General features: G+C 43.1%; 2 protein-coding genes across 4 annotated transcripts in view; both read right to left on the bottom strand.

The window, feature by feature from the left end:
* Map2k6 (mitogen-activated protein kinase kinase 6) overlaps positions 1–20,778 on the bottom strand; it is a 121,271-nt gene extending 100,493 nt beyond the window's left edge. The window contains exon 1 of one of the 3 annotated variants that reach the window (XM_051158967.1): positions 20,478–20,778. In XM_051158967.1, the coding sequence (XP_051014924.1) occupies positions 20,478–20,493 (16 nt within the window). In that variant the 5' untranslated portion in view covers positions 20,494–20,778. Of the gene's footprint in view, positions 1–20,067; positions 20,166–20,195; positions 20,362–20,477 lie in introns of those variants that run through there. The other 2 variants (XM_051158966.1, XM_051158968.1) reach the window with 2 other exon arrangements.
* LOC127200597 (transcription and mRNA export factor ENY2-like) lies at positions 577–1,279 on the bottom strand. Its single transcript, XM_051158971.1, has one exon. It carries the CDS (start codon positions 955–957, stop codon positions 655–657), a length of 303 nt encoding a protein of 100 aa, XP_051014928.1. The 5' UTR covers positions 958–1,279; the 3' UTR covers positions 577–654.
* Positions 20,779–21,170: the final 392 nt, after the last annotated feature.

Genomic DNA, 21,170 nt, shown 5'->3' with positions numbered 1-21,170 from the left:
CATTCCACCACACAGAACTTGAGGATTCTCTAGACTCTAGCGCTGTTTCCTTCTGTCTATGGACCGGAAGTGGGTCTGCTCTCACTATCTCTCCCCCTTCTTGTCCTCCGTTCTGTCATTCACGCTGCAAGATCCGCATGGCTAATTGGTTCTTTGGAGGTACCGTTAAATCGCAAATGTCAGTAGACACATCTGTTGCCCTGTGGAATGTGAGCTTCCCTGAGATACCCTGTCTCAAAGAAATAAGGTGGGGAGTGCACACCCACGCACTCGTACACAGACAAATACAAAGAGAGAGACAGAAAGAGAATTCTTCTTCCTACCTTCTCCTCAGTAGCTCTCCAAGAGCCACATAGAGATCGTTAATATTCGGTGAATGAATGGCTATATATATTACAAAATGACAAAATGCACCCATTCAATTATCTGATGCTTCAATCAAAAGAGATCCTGATTTCCAGTGTGCTTGGTGCTCTCTTCCTTCCTTTTTTTTTTTTTTTTTAAACCATCATACAAAAAAAAAAAACCAAAACAAAACAAAACAAAACAAAACAAAAAAACACACAGGACTTTATTTTGGGAAATCAATTTCTAATTTATGGCTAGTTTTACTTTCAGAAATAAATCCACAGAACAGCCCATTCTAATGCACGCTTAAAGCCTGGCATGCTGAGCAAGGAATGTTCTTACTCTTTGTGGGAGTTCCTTCTTTATGCTGTCAGGTACCAGCGCTCTGCCTTTTAGAGTGATTTCAGCCATCAAGTCAGCAACAGTAAAGTGCTCTGGTCCTTTTCCTTTAATTACCTCTTTACAGCCTGCCTTCGACTGATACTTCCAACCGCACTCAGTTAATTTAGCTCTCAGCAGCTCTTTGAGGCATTCTCCTTCTCCCGTTTTAATTAACTTTTGGTTAATCGCTGCTCTCATCTGAGCATCTTTGTTCACCTTGCTAACCATACTCTTGGGCCGCCCAGACTCAGACCCTCAGTAGTTCCAGCACCCAAGCACACCCCTTACTTACTTTCAAGCCCAGCAGGTTAGTGTCTGCTTTTACAGGAGGAATAGAAGGGTTCCTCCATCAGTCTAAGTCAGTTCAGCATCAAGATGCTCCTGAGGGGCTGGAGAGATGGTTCAGCAGTTAAGAGCACTGTCTGCTCTTCCGAAGGTCCTGAGTTCAATTCCCAGCAACCACATGGTGGCTCACAACCATCTATAATGGGATCTGATGCTCTTTTCTGGCCTGCAGGGGTACATGCATAGAGGGCACCCAAACACAAAATAAGTATATAAATAAACCTTGAAAAGAAAAAAAAAATGCTACTGAGATGCTACCAGCAGTCCAGGTGTGAGCTTTAGAAGACCCAGTTTCCTTCCATTGGGGTCTCACCACTACCTCAGCATTTCTACTTAATTCCTCTTGGTTCAGATGGCTTCATCTCTAAAATGAGGTGTCCAGCCCACATGGTTTCTAAGGTGTAAGTATATATTTCCAATATATTGTCTTTACATTCTGTCTGGTATCAATGGTATCAATTTAGACAATTGTCGCATCATTGGACAGCCTTGCACTTGCCACATAGGCATCAGAAAACAACAGTGACATTTTCTTTTTTTATTTTCTTTGGTCAAGGGCATAACCTCAGATGATTAAGCAGATCACATTATCGGTGTGCACACGTGTTTTTGGACATGTGGGTGTATGTGCATGTATATGCATGCCTGTGGAAGACATTAATGAACCTTGAGTGTCATTCTTCAGGTGCCACCATTATTGGCTTTGAAACACTAATGGCATGGAACTTGCCAAGTAGACGAAAGGATCTGGCCAGTAAACACTAGAAATTGCCCTGTCTCTACCTCGCCCCATCACTGCCATTACAAGCATCTGCCACCAGGCGTGACTCTATTATCTAGGTTCTGGGGCTCAAGCTAAGTACCTCATGCTTCTAAGCAAGTCATCTCCCGCTCTTATTAATATTTATTTTATGGCTTTAACAGCCCTCCTTACAAAGGCAACTGGTGACAGAATAAATGATCGCACCCATGGCCTCTTCTATACACAGTGAACATGAGCCAATCTAAGGAAATACATCTTTTCAGTAGCCAAGCCATATCATTGACACTTTCAAATTTATGAATATGCCCTTACTCCTAATAACTCCTTATGAAAGAACAACATAAAACATACAAGCTCCCAACACTGTCACCACATCGTTTCATGTAAGTCTAACCACTGGGGCTGGGCGACGGCTCAGAGGTTAAGTCACCTCCTGCTCTTGCTTGAGTCCTTGGTTCGGCACCTGTGTGGTGACTCACAGCCTTCTAGAACTCTAATCCCAGGGGACCGAATGCACCAAGCACATACATGAAGTACATACATACATGTGTACAAAAGACTCATACACATAAAATAAAGAAATCTAAAACTACTCTTAATAAAGTAAAATAAATAAATGTAAGTCTAAGCAGGCATATCAATTGCTTTCATTTTATTTCATGCATTTCCTTCTGGCCTGTTTATTGTGTCAACCCATTTGCTTGTTCCAGCTCCCCTGACTACCCAGATAATCTGGTTCTGCAGCACCCCAAGTGGACAGTGATGCGTGTGATAATTTGCGAGGAAGGTGATGAATACTTGATTTAGAACTAGACAACCAAATAGCCACTCACTAAAGGATTTGTTTTTGAAACATACAGAATTCTATTTCAGACTACAGACTATAAATAGTTCAGAAATAGTACACACAGAAGCTATAAAGTTGGGCCAGCAAGATGGCTTAGCAGATAAAAGCACCTGCTGCCAAGCCTGAAGACCAGAGTTCAATCTCCAGAGTTTCCACACACTGACCATGGCACCAAGTAAGTAAGTTAGTTAGTATAGCAAAGACTTTTTAAAGAAGCCACAAAACCATATCAGTCCAGGGCTAATGGCTGTTTTCCCCCCACGTGCAAATGATGAGTGGGCAAAATCCTGGTCCATAGAGGAAGGCAGGCAGTAGAGATGATCCCAGAGAAAGGCTTAATGAGGACTCTGTGGAGGAAAAAGAAGAAGGAAGAAGAGCAGGGTGGAGGGAGGACAAGGTGGAAGAAGGGCAAGGTGGAGGGAGGGCAAGGTGGAGGGACCAAGTCAGAGCCATGTCACTCCGTAACCATCATGGCCAGCTGAGCCTCTTACAATTGGACTCAATGAAATTTTTACTAACGAGACCTCTTTGACTTGATGCTAACACAAAACACACACAATCGCACAAATGCATACATTCATTTGTTATCATATTCCAGAAAGGTTTACATCCACCCTATCCCAGCAGCAGCTATCTCACTAATGCTGTCTCCCCTCCTCCATAACCTACGATGCCACACAGGTATCTGACAGACTGCTCCTTCACCACCATGTAACTGTAGCTTCCCACTGTTTTAACATACTAGTGGCATACAGGGAAGTACGAACTTTAGAATTCAAGAGGATTTGGGCTGGAAATGCCGCTTGGTAGTAGAATGTCCATCTAGGATACTAAAGGTCCTAGGTTTGACTGAAAAGAGAAAAGAGTCGGGCAGGGGAGGACTCAAATGAACTGGATCCGGACACCAGCTTCACGTCCACTAACAGTGTGACAAAGGACAAGCTAGTCAGTTGATTTCCAATTTCCTTCTTTATGAAGTGGGAACGCCATCTACTTCCTAGGCTTTTATGAGCACTGGAGCTACCCCGAGGCATCAAGTGCTTAGTAAAAATCAAGTACTTGGGGCAGAGCCTTGCACAGAGTAGCCACTGGCTAGTCACTATTACAGGGTAGAGTGGCATTCACAGGAATACTGCAAACTCTTTGGGATCGAATCTTCTTTCCAAGACCCTGATATATTTTTGATAGAATTTCTAGAAAGCACTCCCGTGAGTACTTGCTGGGCTTTCAGGATTTGGGGCTGCTTTATGTGCTGCACTGTGTGCACCCCCTAACCTGAGAGACGAAAACTGGTAGGTGCTGCTTTCTTAAACAACAGGGCCTGGGCAATGCTGCCGGTTCAAACTTCCCACCTGCCTCCGACACCACGGGTCCCATTTAGAGAGCTGGGCACAGGTACTTGGCACAGAAGATAAGTCTGGGCTTGTCTGGGACAAGTCTTAAACTGGTTTCTGTTGCTCTTTTTTCTGTGGATCCTTCTACACGTACCTCCCAGGCTTCTTCTAAATACAACATGCTTGCTTCCTTCCTTCCTTCCTTCTCTCCCTCCCTCCCTCCCATCTTTCTTTCTTCTTTTCTTTTTCATTCATCTCCTTCCAACCTTTTTATTATGCTAGTTCATTTGTTTGTACCATCTCTGCTCTCTTCCCCATGACCTCGGTCTGTAGCATCCCCTAAGTGGACAACAGTACTTGTGATAATGTTATAAGCTTTGGGCCCGACCCCATGACATTCTCTAGGCTGCGCACCTGGCCTCCATAGTCACCATCAGCTGCCAGCGGGACAGTAGATGGATGATGAACACTCATCTCAACACACAACAATAAAAAGGCCATTTTTTCCCCACTAACTCTAACCTTCACCATGTCACACACCATATAACTACTACCTGTGTCTTTCTTTATTGTCGCTGCTCACAAAGTGGCTCTTGGTAGGGTCATGTATAGACAGCCTTTACGTTGACTATCTAGATCTTCGATGGCAAAGCTGCCCGTTTGTTTAAATACATGTCCACACAACTTAAAAGGCCTTGTGTTACTAATCAAGTGTTGGAGAGACGTAGCTCGGTGAGGTATCCTTGCCTCACATGTGTGAGGTCACAGTTTCTACCCCCAGTATTACAAACAAACAAGCCACACACCCACACACCCACACCCACACAAATCAATATTGCAAAGGCTTGGTAACACGTGTGTAGTCCTTTTTTTTTTTTTTTTTTTTTTTTTTAAGGCTTACAGGCATTTTCTAAAAATAAGTTTCTCCCGGCTACAGATGCTTAGGCCTTACTCTCATTTCCCCAGCTTTGCTCCACTGAGACAATGGCCACCTGTTGCAATAGGAAGGAAGCTCTCCACCCCCCCCACTCCCCGCCCCTGGAGCCCCACCCCTGTGTCTATACCTCAGAGTTGCCCATGGCAACCCCTGAGAGTAATTCATTAGTTGCGCTACTCAATTTGGGGAATCAATAGCAAGAGCTTATGTGCCCGCACACGTGTGTGCATGTTTGTTTTCTAATTTGCCACATCCCAGTTTAGAAGCAGCCAACCTCCAGTGAGCAAGATTCTTGTTTTTAAAATCTCTTTAGTCTCCTGAGTGCCACACTTTAAGGTCTACTATGCCAAGTTCCTACCCTCCCTTACTGACAGGCTTCCCTATCTCCCACACGCCTCTCTGTGCCTGACCTGTTCATCACACTGCACATCACAGGCTTGTTGACATCTTTGCTTTCCCAAGTCATAGGCTGAGCTATGTCCCCCCCAAGATTTAATATGCTGAAATCCCAACTAACTACCAACAGAATGTGACCTAACTGGAAAACAGGGTGGTTGCATGTCATTACTTGAGATGATGTCACCCTGGAATCGGGTGGGCCCCTGCTCCAGTATGACTAGCTTCCTTATAAAAAAGGGACAGTTTGAATACAGACACACAGACAAGGGAGACTGCCACGTGACTTGGAGGGCAAAGATCTGGGTGGTGAGCCTGCACAGGAAGGGCCTTTGGAGGCTTGCCAGTAAGCCACCAGAAGCTAGGAGAGAGACAGAGGTCACCCTCCTAGCCCTCAGAAGAAGCAAGACCCACTGCCAGCTTGACTTCAGATGAATAAAGCTTTAAATATCTGGTACTCAAGCCACCTAATGTGCGAGGCTTTGTCCAGCAGCCCTAACAGACAAATGCATCCCACTAGAAAACTGGCTTCTAGAGGGCAGAAATAGGACTCTGTCATTGTGTCCACGGAATACTACGCAAGGTGCACAGACCGGGTTAGCTGGTCAGCAACGCTTAACGCATCTAACAAAGAAAGGCAGTCCTCCAATTCTCACACCCCCTCAATACTTAACAGATACACTGTCCTTAGAGACGTAACATTAGAGTGAATGGAATACAAGGACTGAGAAGGAGGCTTAGTTGGTGAAGTACTTATCACACAAGCACGAGGACCAGGGTTCGAGCCCCAGACCCCGCATAAAGAAGCCAGGTGTAGTGGCTCATGTTTGTAATACCAACCCCGGGAAGGCAGAGACAAGCTAATCCCTGGAACTCCTTGTCCAGCCAGCCTAGGCAGATGAGTGAGGCCCAGGACAGCAGAAGCCGTTGTCTCACAAAGCACAGTGGGTGATTTTTACTTTTATTAAAGTTTTTAAAGAATTATTTGATTTTTAATTACAGGTATATGTGCGCATGTGCAAGGGCACAAGCCCAAGTGCACATGGGTGCAGGTGTTCAAGGAGGCCAAAGGCATCAGATCCCCAGAAGCAGGATGTTGTGAGCCTCCCAACACGGGTGCTGCAACTTGAAATGGGGTCCTTTTCAAAAGCAGCAAGTGCTCTTACTCACTAGCCCTTCTATCCAGCCCCAAGGTGTATGACTCCTGGAAAACAACACCTGAAGTTGATGTCCAGCCTCTACATGCATACACAAGAACATGAACACACATAAACATGTATATACTACACACACATACATACATACACACATGTACACACAACACACATACACACACATCAAGAAACTCACATACACACACACAGCCATCAAGAAACTCACACACACACACACACACACACACACACACACACACACACAAAGACTGAAATTTGGGATGGAGAAAATATTCTAACTCACACATATTGAAGTCTCTCAATTCTCTCCTGAAGCCACTTCCAAATATAATCTGCATCCTCCCCTACTTTCCCTATAAAAATAGATGCTCAGCCAAGAACAAAATCTCACAGGAAATCACTGGGCAGGCCACCTGAAAGAAACAACATGGCTGAAGCCGGGCAATGGTGGCGCACGCCTCTAATCCCAGCACTCGGGAGGCAGAGGCAGGCAGATCACTGTGAGTTCGAGGCCAGCCTGGTCTACAAAGTGAGTCCAGGACAGCCAAGGCTACACAGAGAAACCCTGTCTCGAAAAACCAAAAGAAAAAAAAAGAAAAAGGAAAAAAAAGAAAGAAAGAAACAACATGGCTGACACGTCCTATGAACCCAGCTGGGTTTTACATTGATGTAACTGCTCAGCAAGGGGAGACAAAGCAACCCCATGGTTTGCACAACTGCGACCGGGAGTGGTTCATCTTACCCCACCCCTTAGCCACTGTTGTAATGTTGATGGAACTAAGTCAGTGATGAGAAAGATGGTGAGTAAGTACAGGGTTCCTGGAGAAAAAGCCCATTTTGTGCCCCAGAGCAGAAGGCTACTACGGTTTTGAAACTGAGCTGGCAAAAGGAAAATAATTTAATCTATCAGTTACAAAAAATATAATTTATTTTCCAAACTGTACCTTTTTTTTTAGAAATTATATGTTGTTTTATTTAATCTGTATGCAGTTTATATGTACAATAATAATATATACAGATATTTTCCAGAAAATATAGCTTAAAAGATGAATTATGTACTTGTGTATATGTCTCTCTTGGAAGAATAAGCTTGGTAAAACAAAGAATCTCCTAGAACTGCACTCTAAACTGAATTTAGCAGTATACTGTATGATTTTGCTCTTCTTTCAAATGGTTCTAGAATAGAGAGAGGTACAAAGAAATTGAAAGAGTAGGCTGGCATGTGAGTAAGTTATAAAAAATGAAAATTACACTGCAAGCGTGCTCTGGAAAATTTTCCCTGATCCAGCTAGATGCTGATTATTGAACCAACAGCTTGCTTATATAATTACAGTGTTCCTATAAACCTGGCTGATATGATATACTTGCTTAACTATTAACCTCCAGACTTCCTGGAGTTTCCACAGTCCAAAAGCATACCTAAAAGCATGGTATAGAACACACTCCACTTACCAATGGTACCGTGTTGACCATGCTAGGAAAAGCAAGTGCTTTGAAAAGACAAGTGGGGTCTTCCCCAGCCCAGGGATTTTTCCTGGCCATTTTCTCTTTTCCTTTTCCTTTTCCTTTTTTTTTTTTTTTTTTTTTAAATTTCTCTGAAGAATTTCCCTGGCTCTCACAGCATCTGATGGTTGCCGCTGGATTTTAGAGATCAAGATTCCTTCCCACCTGACTTTGGATCTGGGTCTCAGATTCTCATCGACTCTGAAGATCCCAGGATATGCCCACACCGATTACAAAGACTCGCCTGTTTCCTGGTTATCTACCCACAAGGCTCCCCAGCACTACACAAAAGTGTGAACACGTTTACCTCCTCCTACACGAGAAGGCCTTGAAGGACTGAAAGGGTAAGAAGAGTGGAACAGCGTTGACTATGGAGAGATGATTACAGAGAAGTGCCTCGAACACAGATGGACCGGCACAGAACAAAGCATTCTGTATGCACAGCCCTGTTTAATCTCCCTAAGGGCCCCATGAATTAGTGTCAGTCTCCCTGCTGAGAAGGGCAGGACTCTGCAGCTTGGGGTTAAAGTAGATTTTCTCAAGCCTTCCTAATAAATAATAGGAAGAGTAGAGTCAAATGTATTCCCTCCACTCCCAGCCTCCCCAGCATGGTTTAAGATTTATTCATTTGTATGGTATATGTACAGTGTTTTGCCTGCACGGATGCCAGGGCACCAAGTTCGTGCCTGGTGCCAACGGAAGCCAGAAGAGGCCATGAGAGACACTAGAGCAGGAGCTGGGGATGATAGTAAGTCACCATGTGGGTGCTGGGAACTGAACCTGGGTCCTCAGCAAGAGCAGCAAGTGCTCCTAACTGCTGAGCCATCTCTCCAGCGCCCGCACTCACACACCCACACCTCTCCCACCAGCACGATGTCTTAAACTTAACAACTCTTCAAAAAACACATTATGTCGAACCACTCCAAGCAAATCCACTACCCAAGACTCCTCTTTAGATAACGCCCAGAGTCTGGGGGATTGTTGTGGGGTTTGCCTTTTTTACCAAATGGCAAAGTGGGCGTGGAGGATAGAAGGGGATAAATGAAAAAGGAAGCCTATCAAATACCTCCAGAAAAAAGCTGTTTCTGTATATTCGTTGGTTTTTATGAGCCTGCCTAAGTCATCCTATCTCATGTGTGTTTAGAGGTGAGAGAATAGGAGACTACAGAGCCAGTCGCTTGATATCTTAGACATTCTCTCTCCAGTTTGAAGGATGGCTGTGGCAGCTCTGCTTTGGCTAGAAGAAAAGACTAGAAGGAAATCACTGGGAGAGTCCTAGCTGGGCACAGTGGAACACATCTGTTATCCCAGTGCTTGGGGCGGTGGATGCAGGAAGATCACTGCAAGTTCAGTGCGAGCCTCTGTAGTTCAAAACTAGCTTGTTCGTAGCTACATAGCTAGCTCAAAAGCAGCTTGAGGGGCAGGGCACGCCTTTAATCCCAGCACTCGGGAGGCAGAGGAAGGTGGATGTCCGCGAGTTCGAGGCCAGCCTGAACTAAAGAGCCAGTTCCGGGAAAGCCAGTGCGGTTGCACAAAGAAACCCTGTCTCGAAAAAACAAAACAGAAACAAAAACAAAACAAAAAAAGTGCTTGAGCTATATAGGCAGAGTTTGTCTTAAATAATTAAATAAAAATAAATAAATATCCATTCCCAACTCCTTCTAGCTCCTCAGCTATAGAAACGTAATTTCCGGTTTCTTCGCACTATGCAGTACAAGAGGAAAATAGTGGAGATACGGGTTCATTCATAATTTCAGGGAAAACACACTTGGTATGTTTACGCAAAAATAACCAGGAAGGCAGGAAATAGTGAAGCCAAAGCAGAGCCAAGGTTGACGGCTGTGTCCTGGTTTGAAGCCTTGTCACTTAGACACGTAAGGACACGCAGGACGTTTGAGTGTACCCAGTTTTCCCCACGGCACAGCCTATAATCAGCGAGCAAAACCATTTGTCACCAATGTTTTAACAAAAACTTCCAGGAGACGCTCATCCATGTCTGCCAGCCAGAGCAACTGTAATCAGCCGCCTTCAACCAAATGGAAGGGTATGCTAGGAACTCAACCTGTGGAGTCGGAAATGATTCAGATCGGCATGGCCCGCTTAACAGACACTTAAAGGGACATATTAAACGGAACTCGTAAAACCCTAGACACAGGTCACCCCTCCCGCTTAATTATCATACTGGGCCCTGCAATGCCCAAATCTATCTGAGCCCCTATGGACTCTGAGCAGATTTTTCCATCTACAATCATTTCTTTCATGCAAAGGGTTTCATACATTGAATTTTGGAGGAGCCGCTAACATGGAACAGATATGAGCCCGGGTTCTGGACTCGGATTGACCTTGACTAAAACCTCTGCTCTGCTGCTGTCAGTCTAACTGGCAATTAAGTTCCTAAGCTTTCTGGCCTCAGTTTGCCCATCCACAAAATGGGCTATCACCTCACTGAGCAAGCAAGAGCATTGATATAATTCACAGGCATCACGATACACGTCTGAAACAGAGAGAACTCACAGCAGCGCCCTCCTCTGGACTCCCGGGAACTAACACCTTCTTTACTTGGAGTCAATCAACCTAGGATTCAAAAACCCTGGTCCCAGCCTGCAAAAAAAAAAAAAAAAAACAAAAACAAAAAACAAAAAAACAAACAAACAAACAAAAACGGCTCTGTCCTCCTGTACCTTTCACATTCAGAACCTTTACGAGAACCATCCTTCTTAAATATGCACAGCGCATATGACTTGAGTAAATCTATGAACAAAGGCACATTCACACCACACCCAAGAAGCTGCCGTTAACCAAGACACGGGGCTAGGGATAACCGGAAGAAAACATTCCATTTTTCAGATGAGGACCAGAAACCTCTCAGTGAAGCATGAGGAAGCTCAAGCATGGAAGAAGGCGCTCGCCTTCACAAAAGGAACCCATGGAGCCTCGGGGCCAGGTCCTGATGACAATCAACAGAGCCAGACAACGGCGGCGGTAGCATGAGGGTAGCTTTGAACGCACTTTCTAAACAAACCATGGGATCGAAGAAAGGACTCAGAATGTGGGGAAGAAAACGAACAGGCAACTGCAAAGCCAACAGGAAACGCACGGAGTCGGCGAAAGGACCCCTAGGTGGCCTAAAGGAGAAGAGTGGCTGGTTTGGACGGAAAACAGCCATGACCTAAATCCTCATAGCTAGGAGAAACAAGCACACAAGTATTTCCTGTGGGCTGGACCCAAGAGGTTGGCAGAGGAATTGCAGGCCAGTGGTGATCCAATTAACTCCCATTAACTCAAACAGGAAGTCAACTTGGGAGCCCTGTCATAGCAAGACCCCACTGACTCCCCTCACTTGAGTAAAGTTGGAGTAAACGTTTTTCAGAAAAGGGCAAACGATAAATACTTTCTTCTTTGTGGGACACAGAATTTGTTGGAACTACCCAGAAACTAAATGACCCTAGCTGTGCTACAATGTAACTTTACTTGTGGACACTGACTTTGAATACTATGTATCCTTCACTGATCCTGAAATGCCATTTCGTGGTTATTTGCAATTGTTGAAAACTGGTAATAGGAACCAAAATATAGTAAAAATACAAGCAATCCCTTCTCTTCCTCCTCCATTATGATGTTGGTTTCTTATCTATCTATCATCTATCTATCTATCTATCTATCTATCTATCTATCTATCTATCTATCCATCTATCCATCTATCTATCCATGTTCAAAATAGGGTTTCATCCAGCCAAGGCTAGTCTCCAACTTGCTTTGTAGCCAAGGATGATGCTGAGTCTCCAACTTGCTTTGTAGCCAAGGATGACGTTGAACTTCAGATCCACCCACCTCCACCTCCTAAGTGATGGAATTACAGGTGTGCACCACAGCTGCTACTTTATGCGATGCTGGGGGATCACCTCAGGACTCTGTGCATGCTAAGCAAACACTCTACCAATAGAGTTTCATTTCCAGCCCAGGAACACTTACTTGCATTGTCCTGACCCAAGGTAGGATAGTTAAAATTGAAAGAAATTTATTATATATTTCAAAATAACTAGACATGCAGAGTTTAAAGGTCCTTAGTACACAGAAATAGAGAGATAGAAATGGCAAGTACCTGAATTTGATCACCACTCGTATATATTTACTAAATTATTATACTGTACTCTAAAGGTTAGGTGTCAACTTAAAAACTAAATGAATTGGAACCGGGATTATAGCTCAGCAGGGTAAACGTGGCATGCATGAGACTCTGGCACCACCAAAAACTGAGCAGAGAATCTGGCTTATAACGTGGGAAGTTGTGTTTGGTTGGTTGGTTGGTTGGTTGGTTGGTTGGTTGGTTTTGTTTGCCTCCTGCCGCCTCCACTTCCCATCAGTCCATGGGGCGGGGTGGGGCAGGGGTGGGAGGCTCGGAGTGTATGTTATAATTAATTTATTCATTTGTGTCTGCCCATCAGATTTATGTGATATTCTTTTAACGTTATACAGGAAAAGTAACTGTAGCAAATATTGGCACCGATGATGGCAGATGGAGGGGTAGGGGTGACAGCATTTGGGAGCCACACCTAAGACTGAGCCCAAGGAGCTTATGGAGGGAAGAGGTACATACTAGAAAGTAAAACAAATGGCACGGGAATCTTGCAAATGCCTATTTAACACTTGATTCAGAGCACAGCGAACCAAGTCCCGAGAAACTGTGACCGACTTTGCCGAATCTCCTCCTCTCAAAATAGAAAGAGTGGGCCTCTTGTCTACACAGCAGACTGCATGGACAAGTTTAGGGAGAGAAGATCATCCGGGGAAACAGCATCCAGGCAGGCAGGGTAGCCAATGGCAGCATGGTCGTCAAGGAGGAAGTGGAGAACCAAGTACTGAGTAGCTAAGCTTGCAGGTCTGTTTTATTAGAGGGAAGCCTACTGTTAGCATTTTCTCTATTGCCGCTAATAACCCTCAAAGGCTCCATAGACTTAGAAACTGAAAGCAGAGTGGCACATGGAGGCATTCACTTCCCTCCTACCCACTACGCTCCTTTGGACCATACATCTTGGCCACATACGAAGCACCTTCTCCACCACTGTGCAACACTGTCAGCATATTATTTCTCTCTCTTGTTTTGTTTGTGCATACGTGCAGTGTGTGTGTGTGTGTGTGTGTGTGTCTGTGTGTGTACACTATACAAAAGAGTGAGACATGTTCGTAAGTGTGCAGATACTCCAAGTCCACACAGGCATGTACTCAAAGGAAGAGGACAGGTTTATCCCTTACTCTTCACCTTATTGCCTGAGACAAGGTCTCTCACTGGACCAGAAGGCAGCCATTTCAGCTTTGCTCGCTGGCCATGGAGCTCTGGGAATTCACCTGTCTCCACCCACCAATAATACTAGGGGCACAGGCACTCCTGCACAGTTGTATATATGGGTGCTGGGGATTTGAAGTCCTCGTCATTCCAGACTAAGCACTCTTAAACACTGAGCCATTGCGCCAGCCCCTCAGCGAAACCGGAAAACAAGAAGCTGGTAAAGGGGACCCTGCCACCTTTAAACACACTTAAAGGGCTCTGTAGAAAGAATGACATTTCTTCAGCCCCTATCTTTATGCTAATTTTGCAACTTCCAATGATCAAGCAGTGAGATAATGAGACTTTGAATGCAAACAAGGAAAAGTAAAGGCAACTGTGTTTCTAGTTTAGTTATGCCAAACCTTTTTTTGGGAGGGGCGGGCGTGAAGCGACACCTGTCCTTACTGATGAAAAGTAATTTCAGAATGTATTTACTGAGCATCGATTATCGATTATAACAAACACAACAGAACACTGAAAGAGCACCAGAAGCAAAGACATACGTGCAGTTAACCTACCCTGCAAGATCTTTCAAAGGTGATAGCCCTTAAAAGGCAAACAGTAATTACAGACCTGCAAACTCATAGCTGTACTCTGCAGGCAACTGGCAATCAGAGCGAGAGCATGTGCAGGATGTCTTTTGGCAGAGAGGTAGGAAGAAATCCTACCACCATGATTCATGGACCACCATTTCTTGGGCAGAGAATAAGGAGCTCTGATGACTGTGTCATCACTCCCACCCCCTTGCCAGTCTGCTCCCCACAAAGCAAATAAAATGAAAACTGTGAAACACACTAAATTCTCAGCAAGCGGGGAGGAGCATAAACGGGGACTATCAGGATTGATGCGTACCTCGGTGGAAGAAATTTGCACAGCGAATCAGTAGAGTCACGTTTACCTGTGGCTGTAGCGTCTACAAGCAACACACTGATTCTAAGGCCCTCGCTCTGCTCATTTGCAGAAGGACCAACCTGGGCTGGAAGCTCCTTTCCAATTCTTAAATCTCATCAGGTGGCAGCAGACCCAGATGCAGAAGGAGGCTCACAGAGGGTGAGCTAAGAACACATCACACCTGCCTGGTGCACAACTTGTGAGGTCAAACAACGTTAACTGTAGCCTTAATTGTTTTAACGACGTAAATTTAAATTAACTGTTCCTTGGAATTAGCCCTGTAATTAAAACTGAAACAATTTATTATATTCTATCAAGGGCCACAAAACAACCAGGTACTACACAAAAATTACTTACAAAACTAAAGAAAAGCTACTTTTCACTGTGGAGGTAATTAAAGCTCCAGACACGCCCAGAAATAGGTTATTTCTCAGTCTGGAATTCAAAGCAGATCATTATAATTTCCTCATTATTTTATGTGAGTTTACATTATAAAATATGTGATATGTACATAAGACATTTTTGTCAAAAATAAAATTGGAAATCATCAAGGAATGAAATTGTTTAGTTGTACAGAACCCGTTATTATCTAACCTCTACAGTCTTAGGCTTTTTTAGCCTAACTTTAAAAACAATTTTATTATTAAGTGGAAATTTTAAAGATACATTTTATGAGGGGAAAAAGAAACAAATGAAACAGGAATGTCAAGATAAGTGAACATTTTCAATCTATTACTTCAAAAAAATATAAGTAAGAATCAAATATAAATACCTTTTACCATATTGGCAAAGGTTTTTTTCAAATTATACTCAAGAGAAGGAAAAAATATGATCTTTCTGGAGAGTGACAGGCAATATTCATCATAAAGCTTGAAAGGAAAGAAACTCCCAAATATCACTGGAGAAAATAAGAAAGTTCCAACTCTATAGAGAACAACTTAGCCTCATGCCCCCAACCCAGGACTTCTGATTCTAGGAATAAACCTAGAGAAATAATTGGACATGTGGGTATATCAACCATGCAGTAGGGCAGGCCCCATGCCCAAAAGTAGTTGGCCAGAAAAAAAACAGACACCATAGATGTGTGTGTGTGTGTGTGTGTGTGTGTGTGTGTATACTTCTTTTCATCTTGTTTTGTAACTGTATTTTTTTGTTTTATTGATACTTTTGTAGTTTGTTGGTCTTGACATTGTTGTGTTTCTGCTATTGTTTTCAGAGAGAAAAAGAACATGAAATTGGATGGTAGGCAGGGCAGGAGAATCTGGGAGGAGGTGGGGGAAGGAAAAGAGTAGCATCAAAATATATTGTCTGACACAATCCCAACCATTGTGTCCAAGAGAAGCTGCATCACCAACACACACACACACAGACACACATACACACACAGACACACATACATACACATACACACACACACATAGACACACACATACATACATAGACACACACAGAGAGAGAGACACACACACACACACATACACACGTACATGAAGAAAGAAAGAACTGGGCTAATGCACAATAATCTATGTCCAAGGGAGGTCCCCGCAATGTGGTTTATAACTGCAAATAAAATGGCAACTGTGTGAAAAGTGCATGGAAGCCTGAGTATCTGGTCATGTTCTTACAAGTTAAAACGTACAACTGTGACAAAGAATGAGGCCACTGTATGTGTATTAATATTGGAAGACAGCCAAGAGTCACGAGAGAGTTTAAGGAAAATATCCTATACAGTAAAATAACACATGTAGGACGGTGTTTACAAAGACAGTCATCAAAAGTGAACAGTAATTATCTCTGAGTAGTTTGAGATGAAGAGTGTGTGTGTGTGTGTGTGTGTGTGTGTGTGTGTGATCTTTTCAGACAGGGTCTCACTATGTAGCCTGGCTGGCCTAGAACTCACTACATTGACCAGGATGTCCTTGAACTCACAGAGACCCACCTGCCTCTGTCTCCCTTGTTCCAGGATTAAATACACGCACCACCAAAGTTGGCTAAAGTTGTATATTCTTATTGCGAACCTCCCTTTAGTTTAAATGTTTATATAATAATGGCAACCAAAGCCAAGTTTTGAAATCTAGAGAAAATACTGGGGGTGAGAGAGAAGTAGATATTCACAATCTTTGGTTGACTTCCTGGAATTTAGTCTTTTGCCATCGTATGCTGGAGACTACATGGCAATATGCATAATACTGAAGTAAACAGGTATTGAAATTCTATTAAAGCAAATGCAATGGAACTGGATATTGCAAAAGTACAAATACATTGATTCAGACACACTTCATAACATCGGTAAGTGGAATAAAAAATAGCCCAATAGACACTAGTGGTACACACATATCTTGCATTTTTTATATACATACGCGCAGACCAAAAGCCTAAAGATTATGTGTCACAATGTACTCTGCAGTAATTAGTCATTTTTGTTTTTCTTTTCTATTGAATATTCTTATAAAGAAGTACTATTCATAAGCATTTTAAAGTTTTAAAAATACCCCTTGTAGATTTTTTTAGGTTTTAACAGATGGGGAGATTGTTTTAAAAATGGTATTAATCTGTAAGAAATGAAAGGATCCCAACCATTGTGTCCAGGAGAAGCTGCATCACCAACACACACACAGACACACATACATACACACACACACACACACACACACACAGAGACACACACATACATACATAGACACACACAGAGACATACACACACACACACACACACACACACACACACGTACATCCCATGTAGCTAACACACACCATGCTAGAAAGATTGGAAAGCAACACCAACACAAAGCAAACAGGAGGCCCACAGTGCCTATTCTGACTGGGTGTCCTGAGACCGACAGAGTTATAAAACACACTGGCTCAGATTACAGGCTAAGCGTGACAAGTCTGTCTGATAGAACCCAACAAAGGCATGTGCACTGAATGAGAAATGTACAGATCTGCTTCCCTAGGCTGGAGTGAGTTACAAAAGCAGAGATTAGCTCAGTAGGGTGAGATCTGCCCTGCCATTTTCCTGTCCCCTTCTGAAGTGTGCCTTGTAAGCATTTCCTACATGACTTACTTATGACTACATTCAACTAAAATAAGCTCATATTGTTTTTTCAAGGTGAACAGAAGAAGAAGCAAGAAAAACTGACTTCTAAAAAGGGTCAAATTTATGTACTTTCAGGTAAACCAGGAGATGCTAGTCCTCCCTTCCTCCCTCCCTCAGAAGAGCATTCTGGCTGATCACAATAGTTTTCTCTCCTGGGCAGTGTAGATGACACATTTTTCCTGTGACTTGCCTTCCTGTAATGTGCAGGAATTCCTGCACTCTCTGGTACCCTTCCTGTTAACGTACATTTCAGATTTCCTCAAAAGGCACACTACCGCTTTAACATTTGAAAAATGTCAGCTCAACCCCAGACAGCTAATACAAACAAGCCGAGAAACACACCACCTAAACTCACAACTGTGGAAAACAGAATCTCTTTTTAAGAAAAGTCTTTCTCGGAATCTCAGTGTTGGTAAGGCTAGTGGGGGAAAAGGAGGCCAGTCCTTCCAGCTCCTGGGCAGTCTGTAATTCTTTACCTCTGCTATGCCTTAAATTAGAGGTCTGTAAAACCGAATTATAGTGATCTAAAAAGTTCATAAAGGTTCGTGAATTGAACATGTTGTTAAATTCTTCAGTACTGTGAGATTGTACCCACCTCTCCCTTTTCCTCTCATTTCATTTGGCTAGAGTATTAGAAAGAAGTTTGGAATCAAAAAGAAGAAGAAGAAGAAAAAAGTGCTTTTGGCCATTGGAGGAGAGCCTTGCTGAGCTAGGCCAAGTCCACATAAAAAGGCCAGGCCAAGACTCTTTGGCCATTTCTAAAACGATTGCCCATTTCTCTCCGCCAGTAATTTTCTTTTTGGACAAAAACCCCATGTTCATACCAGATAGTGTTCGCAAGCAAGATCTGGTTGAGAAAGCTCATCTGCATAAATGGAAACTGACTTGAAGGACCACCAGTCTCTGACCCATGCTCAAGATTGGAAAAGTGCCTCACAATTACACCCCTGTTAGCCTCCAAAGTAAAAGACATGACCTGCTGAGAACGTGGTTTATCTCACTTATAGTAGGACCAAAAACGATGCAGAAAGGAAGTTAATTTAGAGCACAGGTCCAAAATGGGGTGTGTGTGTTGGGGGGGGGGCATGGAGGGGAATTGCAGTACATATAACCTTCTTTGTGCCACTTCCTGACAACTCCACAAATATGAATCAATATTGCCTCTAACCTTGTGGCTCCATTTCTCTTCAGTAGCTGGGCTGTTTAATTTTTTTTAATTATTATAATATTCTCATTTATTGGCTCTGTGTGTATGGGGTGTGCATGGTGCACTCGTGGAGGTCAAAGGACAGCATGTAGGAGTTACCGTCTACCATGTGAGTTTGGAGGATGGAATTAAGGTAGTCAGGCTTGGCTGTAGACACTTTTACCCACCGAGCCATCTCCCTAGCTCAATCTGGCCTGTAATCTGTGTCACAAAAATTTCCTCACATTCTCGCTTTCTCAAACCAGATGGTAATTCTCAAAGAAAAAAGCTTCATTTTAAATAGTCTTGTGTACCCCCAAAATCTATGTACATAGACATAGATGCAAATATACATGTGCATGTACATACATAAGTATGCATGTACACAGACATAAGCATGTATATCAAACATACATACATACTAAGCTGAATTGAATGAATGAATGTTTACCAAAAAGTAACTAGACGCTGTCTCTTTAGCATGCTATAGCGCGGACTGACTCTTGTAAACTCTTATTTCTCTGCTCAATTACAAGAGTTTGAGTTTTCACCAGCAAAGGAATATCCACACCTTTAAAAAAAAAATGCCAATGTCTAGATTCATCCATACCTGTCTGAAATAGTTAAACTATTTCATCCTCCACTTTCCTATTGCACAAAAAACAAACAACAACAACTTACTTTAAACTCTGACGACCAGCCCCTCTTTTCATGGGATCAGACACATCACATTCATCAGGTAGAATTAAATGGTATCGCAACTCCAAACAAAAGTGTGGTAAAAAGCTTATTAAATACCTTAATGTCACCAGATCATGCTCCAGTGGTGCCCCCGGGTAGCCTAGAGCACCTCTTCATTTTGGGACATTTCTCAGATGTCATCTGATTTCTCTATGGTAAGGAAGATTGCTACCAAAACAATTCATTAAAAAGCACCTAAGCACACCTTCAGCTCTACAACAGTGCCAGCCAGGACTTTTTTTTTTTTAATTCTCTCCACAGAACATCAGTAAGTCTGCAAAATACAACCTTACAAAAATATTTTAATGAAATAAATTTGAGAAATAAAACGAAAAAAGGCAACCATAGCCCTGAACTTCTGATCTGTTAAGAGAACTTAATATGCCCAAATATACAAGCAGTTACACACTTAAGAGTTCCCTGCATTTGCCAGTGAGACAGTGCAGTCATCTCACGTTGATGCAATGCTTTAAAACGCAGTTAACCCCTAAAATCTCCCCTAGGCGCATAAGCATCTTCCAAATGGCCAAACACATTTAGGTCTTCACCACTGCAAGCCACTGATACACTGTGTAAAATCTCGGAAGAGCAAGACTTGCCTACTTTTTTTTTTTTTTTTTTTTAATAATACACTGCTCCCCACACTTCACCTTTACTTCCCTTAAAAATCAAAAGTTGCCTAATGTCCAAAGCGAAATCAATACCAATTTAGGCTGAATCCTGGCACCGCAGTTGTTCATTCCCTCAAAAAAATAGAAGATCGTATAAATTTTCTAGTAGTTTAAGTCGAGTTTTACCTTTCATCTTCACCTCGCGACTTTTCGAAAGTTTGGATTCCTGTTGCACACAAGATTACTTTGAATGTGCGTGCATACTGAAGAAATGTACTATTATATAAAGCATTGCACATTTAGACGCTACCAACCTGCTATATCTCTCCTGACTGTGCAAAAGGCAAAAAGGCTCGGTAATCCTAGCAGAAGAATGCAAATAATGTCAATGCACAGCTGAACTGCAAGCCCTGCCTTACAGGAACTCTCTGTGTCTGCAAAAAAAAAAAGACACACACTAAACAGGAAATGCAACTGAGCTGTGGAAAACCTCAAACTTAAAAATGCAATCGCCGGGCGAAAATTGCATCCATGCATTCGTGAATGCATGCATAAGCCTTTGCATTTTTTTGCAACTAATGCAAACAGGCTCTTACCTTTCGACTGAGACATTTTCCCCTTTCCTCTGATGGGGGAGGGGAGCACAAAAGACTTTGCCTTGCTTCTCTTCTGTAGCTAGTTTTGCAACAAAGATGCAAGCTGCAGGCGTGCAATCTTCATGCAAGTGGAGTTTCTCTTGACCGATGCAGCAGATGGACTTTCAGGGAGTCAAGATGGAATTGCACACCTTGCAAAACAGTCTGGAAAGTGATTTTTCTCCCAGTTGCAACGTTAGGGAAGGCTGTGCTGCAGCTACATGATGGGCCAGGGCTGGCAGCTAAAAGCTCCAAACTTGGAACTGAGTATCTTAGTGCGCAGACGTCCTTCCTGCGAAAGGCGTGAGGCCCGCTGGGTAATGTAGTTCTCCTGTAGAGTCCACGGGTCTCTGACTTAAGGAAACGTGCTCCTGTCGGTGTCTGAACCAGATGACTGGCTAAGCGCGACAGAGATATCACTCAGATAAACATCAGGCGTACACTCTTTAGTAAGTGAAGGGTGACAAACGCCATAAAAGGAGGCTTTTTTTTTTCCGAGAACCTCCGAATGAACAGCTTAGATAACACAGGAGTAACGTTCTTTTGGCCCCCCCTAAGCAAAGGTTTAACTCAGGGTTCAACGCGTTGATTTTTTTTGTTCCCAGTTCAGTACCTGTGTACTGTTCTGCCTGTTAACCGTTCACCCTGACACCT

Source organism: Acomys russatus, chromosome 16 (assembly GCF_903995435.1).
Source record: "Acomys russatus chromosome 16, mAcoRus1.1, whole genome shotgun sequence".
NCBI classification, from domain to species: Eukaryota; Metazoa; Chordata; class Mammalia; order Rodentia; family Muridae; genus Acomys; species Acomys russatus.
Note: the sequence above shows the minus strand (reverse complement) of the source record. Positions and strands in the feature narration are given on the sequence as shown.